The sequence below is a fragment of the Halyomorpha halys genome, unplaced genomic scaffold (genome assembly GCF_000696795.3).
Source record: "Halyomorpha halys isolate HHAL.00 unplaced genomic scaffold, Hhal_1.1 Scaffold2314.1, whole genome shotgun sequence".
Lineage (NCBI taxonomy): Eukaryota > Metazoa > Arthropoda > Insecta > Hemiptera > Pentatomidae > Halyomorpha > Halyomorpha halys.
This window is the reverse complement of record NW_027116447.1, coordinates 1,200-11,439: the sequence shown is the minus strand read 5'-3', so window position 1 is coordinate 11,439 and position 10,240 is coordinate 1,200. Positions and strand designations below refer to the sequence as shown.

Below are 10,240 nucleotides of genomic sequence, written 5' to 3'. Positions count from 1 at the left end.
TTTATCCATTAAATTATTTTATTTTATTTTATTAGTACTATTTTTTTTTTTTTTTTTAAACTTATTTATCTATTCAAGTGTTTCTTGTAACCGGCTTTTTATTATATTTTCCTTTGAATCTATGTGTTAGTCTTGTTCTCGTAGAATGTATTTGTTTGTTTGTTTTTGGTAAGCTGATCTACTGCTATGACTATTATTAATGGTCTGATCTCACATTGCCGTCTATTAGTGAATTTGTTTAGCGGGTCACTGGAGAGGATCTAGAAGAGTGAATTCGGGAGAGTGAATTTGTTGATCAGGTGAATTAAAAATTGTGAAATGGTGAAATTGAAGGAACAGAAAAGGGAAAGAAAAAAAGAGGAATGAGTTGAAATATTTGTATTTGGCGTATAAACTGAAATTGATTATAAAAGGAAACTGTAGGAAAAAAAAAACTGTTTTTTATTATTTTATTATACCATGTAATTATATGTAATTTATATATGTCCGATTACGGATTGATAAGTGTGCTGTGTATGTAGCAACCTGATGTATTTGGGCAGCATAGATGAATAAAGTATTTCTCTAGAAAAAAAAAATATTAGGCCCTGTGCAGACAGCAGCAAATCTTTATTGCAAATGGACCAGGTTATGCTTAGGAATGTTACAGGATACTCATGATACCATAAACTGAATTAACTCATATACAACATCAAGTTAACAGGATCCCTTATGTACAGATTCTGCGCCTTAGAGGACGAAACAGCCTATCATATCACTGGCTGGTGTGACAGGTTCGCTATTCTAAGTTTCACGCTTTTTGGTATAGATCGTATAGAAGACATTAAGCCAAGTGAACTAATAAATCCACCAATTGTTAGGGGATTGGTGGATTATGCTCAAATTATGCTTTAATTGATTTAAATTCATGCTATACAATTAGTTTTTATAGACTGAAAAAGATTTATAGACTAAAAATATTTAGTAATAAATCAAATAATTAATTTTATAAAATAAATGTATCAGAAAAACAGTACTTACAATTTAAGTAGAGAAAAGTAAGCCAATGAAATAGTACACAGCTAATTAAAAAAAAAAACCTTGTGATAGATTACACCTTAATACATACTAATCAAAATTTCAACCACTTACAACTTAAAATCTCCCTGCAACCTTCTACCACCACTAGTGGCGTCTTACCTTCAGTTAGAAGTCCTAAATAAGATTAATTCAGTGTCAAATTCTTTTCAAACCCAGCCGAGGCCAAAGACCAGTCTCCTATAAAATTTTAAGTCATAATTTATTTTAGAGTCAATTGCTGTGGTATGTAATATGAGATTTTAATTCTATTTTCTTAGAACATAGTTTTATTTTCAGATTTCATTAGAGAATGTGAAACATCAACTGAATTGCATTTTAACAGTGCTGAGGAGCAGATTGAAAGTATTCGTGAATCAGTGAAAGCAGGAATAGAATGGAGAAGGTGTAACAAAGTTTTGGATTCAAATATTCTTACTTCAATGGAACAACAGGTAGTTTTCATAATTATTTAAATTTTCTTCTTAGCTAGTTTTACTCTTTTTAAAAATTTACTTGCCTTGCATTATTAATTTATCTGACCATTTTTTAAAAATTTATTATATATTTTTTCAGTTGAGGAAAAGCAGTACACGATACTTGCAAACAGGAGACGTTTTTATTACCAAGCACTCTAATTTATCTGAAGTTCATGTGGTTTATCATATAGTAGTAGATGATACAGTTAAATCAGGTATCATGTCTTGGAAATTTGTTTACTCTTAACATAATGCACCTCTTAGAGATTGTCATGCTTTTATTTTAAATTACTTTTAAAAAATATTTTAATTGCAATAATAAAGTTCTGTGAATTTTTGTTTAACTTGAATTTGTATAACAAAGTTAATAAAGTATGATTATTCTGAATGAACGGTTCTATATCACCTGCAATTTTTGCAGTAATGTATACATTCATTAGTTGTCTTGTATGTCTCCTTGTTTCTTTAGCTTGAATTTATTAGTAAGCATTTCATGCAACAGATAATTGAAATATAGAGGAGACAATTACCCACAATCAGAGTTGGGCAAAAGTTAGCTGTAATTAACAACTAAAATCTAAAGCTAAATTAGCTATAGTTGCATTGGAAACCAAAAACTAACTGGATTAGCTGATTGCTCATAGCTAACTCTTGGAACTAAATTAGCTATGATCTGAAATCAGCAACTAACATTTAATTATGAAACATTAGGCCATAGCTAAAACTGATATTTAGTTAGTTCTATCTTTAGTTTCAACTGAAAAATAATATTATAATACAAAAATCCAAGTGCAAGATTCATTTTAACTTTTCTTATATATGGTCATATTTATGTTTTCTCAGTTCAATTGATTAATTTCAGAGGTGCTGAGAATGAAAAAATAAACTATATTACGATAACGCACTTGCTTATCGATTTATTTTAAATATTCAGATTTTTAACCTATTGGGTTACTTACATAAGTTTTCAGGGGTGCTGAAAATAAAAATAAAATCGAATCTGTGATCTCGCACTTGTAAATCAATTTATTTTAACTTTTTGGATTTCAAGCATATTGGGGTCCCTGTTTATGTTCTTGGGTGTGCTGAAAATGAAAATAAAACCAATTTTGTGATCGCATGCTCGTGTATTGATTTATTTTAACTTTTCGGATTTCTAGCATATTGGGGTCCTTAATATGTTAACAGGGATGCTAAAAATGAAAAAGAAATCAATTTTATAATCGCGTACTTGCGTTTCGATTTAACCTTTAAGATTTCTGAAATATTGTGGTCCCCATATACGTTTTGAAAGTTGCTATAGTTTTTTTCATTTTGTACACATCGAAAAAATATAAAGCTACATACGTATGTTAAAAATCCGAAAAGTTAAAATAAATCGATTCAAAAGCGCACGATTACAAAATCGGTTTTATTTTCATTTTTAGCACCCCCCAAAACATGTATAGAGACTCCATTATGCTTTAAATTCAAAAAGTCAAGATAAATCGATAAGCAAATGTGTTATCGTAATATAGTTTATTCTTTCATTCTCAGGACCCCTGAAAACATAAGGGACCCAAATATGTTAGAAATCCGAAAAGTTAAAGTAAATCGATACGTAAGCATGTGCTCATAAAATCGATTTTATTTTCATTTTCAGCACCCCCGATAACATACATAGGGAATGTATACGCAAGCACGTGATTATAAAATCAATGAAATCCGAAAAAATCAAATAAATCGATACTCAAATGTGCGATCTTAAAATCGATTTTTTTTTTCATTTTAGAACCCCCCAAACCAGTTTGGAAACCACTAATAGTGTTAAAGAATTAGTTCCTATAAAAAATTGGAACTAATTTAGCTATTGACGGTTAGCTACCGCTATATCTTGTATCCTGCTAAACACAAATCTGACATCGGCAATCGAAACATTTTTCAGCAAATCATAAAAAAAACCACTACAAGCTGCAATATTTTTTGAACTTATAAATTGTAAAACAAGTATTTTATGCAAAATATAATTCAATATTAAAATAAAAAAAAGAGAAAATTACCTATAATTCATGTTATCATTTTTTTGTGTGGTTTTTGCTCAATAATAGTTCATTTAAATGGAAATCAAAAAGGGCTTGAAGTAGAAAGTTCTAGTATAATTATTTTTTATTGGGTTACATAATGTTTTTTTGAGCTGTGAACACAAACTGTAGTTTTCCATCAAAATTAGGATTTTATTAAAATTAAACTATCCCATCATTGCAGCTTACATGTAGCTGCTGTTTCCTTGTTTTTCTGCTGAAGAAATTTTAAGAGCACGATTCCCTCTTTTCTTTGAAGTACATTATACACTGAAATTGTGCTTTGTCTATTATATTTTGCATGGTTACAACTCTTTATTGTCACTCTTTCCTATGTCCATCTTTCCTACTTCTATCAAATGTGATGTGAAATATCTCCATAATAAATTGCAGTTAAGGGTTTCATAAGGAAGGTTACAGAGTGTTGGTACATCAGAAGACCCGAAGCGTTGTTACGAGGTTTCTTTTTTCAAATTAGAAAAAAAATACATTCTTAGCAGTTTTTTTTTTTTTCTCTTACCTAACGGAAGCTCTTATATTTCCTTCCTAGTTTTCACTTTAGGGTTATCTTGGATAGCTATACAATAGTGGATGTGGTCCAATAGTAAAATTCTATTATTTAGAGCTTATCTTTTTAGTATGAGTTAGTTCAATTACATAGGAATATATTTTATTTCAGTAATAATATTTAACTTTTACAGATGACATAACATCACGGCATCCTGTAATACTTGGTTTACGCAATATAATGAAATCTGCTTGTTCATATGATGTCACCACCTTGACATTGCCTGTTCTTTTAACTCATGAAATAAATAATGTAAGTAGCTGATCATTGCAATTAAACTGATCTAATTGTTAATTTAAATTCTGGTTGCTTTTCTCTGATTAAGGGTCTGTAGAAATTGATACACACAAATCAGGATAAACACCCACGTTGTTTGTGATATATTCCACTACTTACTATGAGGGAGAGAAATATTTAGTAATTTGATTGCTAGATGAAAAAAACCAAAACAAAAAAAAAAAAACCCAGTAAAAACACCTTTTACTTTAAAGATACGTCATTTACATTACTTTGACGAAATTACATTTGTTAATTAGCCTTATCAAATAAACAAAAAGATAACTTTTAAAAATTAATAAATCTCTAACTGGCCAAGTAATCTTTTTAAAAATTGAGAAATGTTTCTATTAACTGGAGCTTTCTTTTGTTAAACAAAACAAAAACTTATGATGAAATTTTGTGTATTATACCTAAAAACAAGGGAAAAAACTCTTATTAACCTATGACAATCCCCAAAAAACTAAAACTATTTAATCATGATTTTTAAAAAATGATCATTTTGTTTTACAAAAACCACAATAGAGTGTCAGTGATGATAGAAACTGATGGCTTTTTAAATGTTTAATTATTATACACGAAAGAAGTAGATCTTTTAAAATTCAAAAGCTGGTGGGCACTTTCATTAACCAAAACATCTTCAGTTAAGCTGTGATACATTGTAAGTAAAAAAAAAGTAGCTATTAGGTTTTTATAATATAAAAAAAAAAATCATTCTAGAGACATTTCATCTCAAACATCAGTTTGTAGGATACTTACCTATATAATTATTTTTTACTGCAAAAATTATATATATTTTATATATTAAAATTTTCCATACTTACAAGGTATCTCAGCTTAGGTAATTTATGCCTAAATAAATCTGATAAAAAATAAACATACAAAAAGTCTCTATCCTTCGAAACTTTAATTGTTTAAATGCCGTATTTAGAATTATTACAGCTTATATAACACAAGCTAGGAAGCAAACATTATTATAATATGAAGAAATATTTATATTATTCTTTTATTTAAGAAATATCACTATTCTGTTTCTGCATTTATGCTAATAATCCCCACCAGTATTATTTGTATATTTTAAGTTTTATCTATTCATAGGATATGAACCCAGCATGGTATACAAGAAGAGCTGAATTGATATACAAATGTATAAAAGGATTTATGATAGAAATGGCTACTTGGGGTGGTTCAGAATTGAAAAATTTACAGCTGCTGGTACCTAAGGTATGTGGAACATTTTTGATTATAATTATAATAATTTGTTTTGAGCTTATCACCAGATAAGTTTTGTACAATCGATTGAATTTTTTTAAAACTTCTGTGCACAATATCTAATATTAGCATATTTCACTCATGACCTAAAAATATTTCATCTTTTGTATTTAGTTGTATAATAGGATTCTAAATTGTATTAAACGCTGACTTTTATACCATTAAATTTATAAGCCTCCATTACGTGATTCTTAAATTAAATTGGTTTGATTCCACTCAGAATTTCTTCTGAAATATAATAACTCATATCTGTCAAGGAACTTCTTGGAAAAAATCATTAAAAAAGAATAGAAAAAAATGATTAAGTGTGGAAGTTGCATTAAAGGAACTTAGGCCTTAGAGGTGATGGATGTTGTCATTAGTCCTTGTTGTCAGTAGTTCAGGTGTTTTCGTCCTCTAAACACCAACAATGAAAGCAGCCCTAAATAAGAGAACTGATTCATAAACCTTTCTCCCTTTGTTTCAAGTTTTGAGTTGTAGAGAATGCTTATAGGCCAAACTAAGTATGATGGTTGGTATGTCATAGTTTTAAGCCAACCCATATTTTTGTCACCTCTTGACCTTCTGAGATTAAAGGTAAATTAAGCTTCATTTTGTCTTGATTTGGATACTCTTGCTTTTAAAATACATACTTAAACTTTTTGTATGAAAGAGAAAAAAAAATAAGCTCGCTATCACCAACCCTTTTTTCCATTTACATTAATTATTTACCCAATGCTAACCATCACTCTCATACTATTTTTATGCTGATGATCTTCAAATTTATCTTTCCTTCCATCCTGCTGATCTCATTTGAGATATCTCATTAACAACAGGATTATATTAATAAAATTTATCTCTGAGGCCCGAGAAACAAAAGTGCTGCTAAATAAAAATAAAAATAAATCTATTCTCATTGATTCCAAACCTCTCTTACATTCCTTTCTTCAGAATCTTGTTCAGTACCAGTTCATGACATTTCAATATTTCTGATATAATGGTGTATCGATACTTTTTGACTGATATTTTTAATACTAATATTGATTCTTTCCATTCAATACTTAGGCGATATTAATACTTCCTCTCTGATACTTGTAACACTAATATCAATGCTTTTCACATGATAATATTTGAAAAGCTTTTAACAGTTACAGTATTGGTCACTTTTTTTTTTTTTTATAAATATTTCAATAATGAAAGCATTGTGCTTGCAAATCCAGTTCATGATGAGAACTGGAAATCACTTACTCCCTCTCCAATGCTAACTCCATTGGTACTCCCCATCACCTTACCTACTATCTTAGTTAAGTTTAGTGCCAGTTATTTTATCTGCTTCCTGTATCGTTGGTTTTATATTTTTTTTTAAAATGGCTCTCACAATTTTGATTCAACTTTTTATTTTAATGTACTGTTAAATGACCTTAAATATCAGCTATATTTTATCCTCATTTAAATAGTCTAACAGTGCTTAGTGCCGTATTTTCAAAATGGCTTTCTCTAAAGTACCTTTATGAGGAGAAGATGGTCGGGGGTGTTTCTGATAACATCTATAAATACTTACTTTCTTCTATACCCAACCCCCTACTTGCTTTCAGATCTCACAATAAATTTTCTTATATCTACTCTCATCTTGAAGATAAACATATACATAAACAATTTTTCATTTAGCCACATCTTGGTTACATATATCAGAAGAAAAAAAATTACAATACATTACAAACTATACATATAAGTATATACACATATAAATTTAATGTATAGTTTGTAATGTATTATAATTTTTTTCTTCTGAAAAATGTAACCAAGATGTGGGTAAATGGAAAATTGTTTTACTGGCCATAAAATCTAGTATTTGAGCCTGGACATAAGAAGTTTTCCAAAATTTCCCTTGTTTGAAGAACTCACATTTACTATAAATTACTAACAAATCAGTTTTGTCTCATGATTGTTGGAATATTATTGAGACTATGTCAGTAGTTCTTTATTCCTCTGGTTCTCACTTCATCTATAAGTGCACATGGATTCCTTGTTTTGGAGGGCCTTTGAATGCCCTTGGCAAATAGTGAAATTATGTATTGGCACAATAATATGCTACTTGGTGAGACAATCGAGGGATAAACTCAAAAAGGAAAAATGTTCATTTTATAAATTAGGTAGTTTAGCAATGGACCAAGATAAGTAGTACACTAGTAGCAGTAGGTAGTTTTGCAACTATTGGTAGTAATTGACAATAGTTTTTATCCAACTTGACCTGAAGTCAATTGCAAACATTTTTTCTTTGTTTCTTTAGTTATAAACCATGAATTATATTAATATTTCAAATTAAACATTCCTTATGTGTATTAATTTTTTTTCCAGGGGCTTAATGAAGAAATATTTAATTCGCTGGCCAATATGTTACCTTGTATATTTCGATTATCAAATCCGCTAATTCTTCAAGCCAATTCAAATAATAAATAAATAAATGTATGTTAAAATCATTGGTGATAAGGTTTATTTATTGAAATCTGTTCCAAGATTACTTTATATTTTTTACTGTTTCATAATTTCTCATTAAATTTAATTTGTAATTCTTGACTAGTTTCAATGTAATTTTAAATATTTCTCGTGTAAATATAATTGCCACTGATGTATAAAAACTTAAGAAATAATATGTAAGATTAATTTATTTTAAGCTTGTGATACTATGATATTTATGAATTATTTTTTGTTGCTGATTATTCTGTTATTTGTTATTATACTGTCATTTCTTTATGATTTATAAGAATTTCTGTTTGTTATACTATTACGTTAGTATTAACCTTTAAAAATCATAGATTTATATCCTTTGTGATATTATATTACTGAAATAAAAATAAATTATTTATCATGTTCAGGTAAACCTTTTTTTTATCCCACTTCCCAATTCATTTGGATTTTTTTTTTGAAACTTAAAGAAAATTTTAGAGCTTTCATTTGTAGAAAAAGTGCCCTGTACAGTGTATGAGAGACTGCTGTTTCATTTTACAAAGTACTGACAAACTGCTCTCATATTTTGATTACATCAGCTACCATAACTGGTTAATTTATTGAAGCCTCCTCAACAGATTATCTATATTTTCATTTGTTTCCTTGAAGTGGTTGATTGGATGATGGATCTCAATTATTTTTATTTTTTAATTATTAGCTAATGATTAATCTGTAATATTATCAATTAAGCTGTCTGGATACATAAGATACTCTCAAAAGAACAAACTAATGCTCTTGGTTCAATTCGTTAGGCAGACAAAACCTATACAAGCAGTAAAGACAAGAAAAATATTATCAGTGCTAATAAAAACTGATTTAGATCAATGTGAATTTTCAATGGAAGATTAAAACATCGTAATAGATGAAATAAACTCTGAATATTAAAAAAATGACTTTCAGTGGAGCTAATAAGATATTTACTTCAAACAAAATTACGTGTAGAATAAATGCTTTGAAACATTAAAAAGGATTTGGGAAAGATGGAATATTTTACCAATCAATAATGGTAATTAAATAATTTACTATTATCATTCTTATAATTTAGTATAGTATATATAATTTAGTTGTAGTATAATATTATACTTATAATTATTCTCCTCAATTCTTTAAAGACATTTCTTTCACCCGTTTTTTTTTAAATATCACGAAATCATTATCACTAGAGCAGGTAAAGGCAACATGACTGTCATCATGGATCGTGCAGACTACAATGACAAAATGGCTCACTTTTATCTGACCGATCTACATATGCACCCAGACCCTGGGACCCCACTCCTTCACTACAGACCAAATTCAACCAACACCTCAGGGACCTTTTACATTCCCAACAGATCAACTACCCCACGTACAGAAATCTTATTTCCTATAATTCTGTTGCCCCACGTTTTTATGGACTTCCTAAAATTCATAAGCCTGATACCCCACTCCGCCCGATCACTTCCAATATCAATTCTCCCTCTGTTAAACTCAACCAATTCTTACTTCCCTCTTTACAAACCTTCAGTCACAATAATTCCTATGATATTCATAATTCCTTTCACCTCCATGATCCTTTATTATCCTTCAGTATCCCTGACCATTATATACTTGTTTCTTTTGATGTAGAGAGTTTATTCACCAACATTCCAATAGACAAAGCCCTTATTATTGTCGAAGCCAACTGGACATCCATTGCACCCCTCACTTCCCTTAACTCTGTTGTAAATCTGGTTACCTTACCTTCCAGGGTCAGTTCTTTAACCGAATTTGAGGGCTGGCTATGGGAAATTCTCTAGCTCCCGATCTTTCCAACGTTGTCCTAAATGATTTGCTTGATTTCATTATCCCACTCTTTCCAGTTGACATTATTCTTATTAAAAAATATGTAGATGACCTTGTCTTAAATCCTGATAAAATCCCTGACATCTTATCCGCCTTTAATTCTTATCATCCAGGCCTTAATTTTACTGTTTAAATTGGAAATAATAACTCCCTTCCGTTCCTTGACCTCCTCATAGGAAACCCAGACAGCACCATATCTACTGACTGGTACACCAAACCAA

General features: G+C 29.5%; 1 protein-coding gene across 1 annotated transcript in view; it reads left to right on the top strand.

Moving 5' to 3' along the window:
* LOC106691392 (FERRY endosomal RAB5 effector complex subunit 3) overlaps window positions 1-8,494 on the top strand; it is a 40,755-nt gene extending 32,261 nt beyond the window's left edge. The window contains exons 8-12 of the mRNA XM_067053241.1: window positions 1,357-1,511; window positions 1,633-1,750; window positions 4,297-4,415; window positions 5,538-5,663; window positions 8,049-8,494. Of these exons, the coding sequence (XP_066909342.1) occupies window positions 1,357-1,511; window positions 1,633-1,750; window positions 4,297-4,415; window positions 5,538-5,663; window positions 8,049-8,150 (620 nt within the window). The 3' untranslated portion in view covers window positions 8,151-8,494. The remainder of the gene's footprint in view (window positions 1-1,356; window positions 1,512-1,632; window positions 1,751-4,296; window positions 4,416-5,537; window positions 5,664-8,048) is intronic.
* Window positions 8,495-10,240: the final 1,746 nt, after the last annotated feature.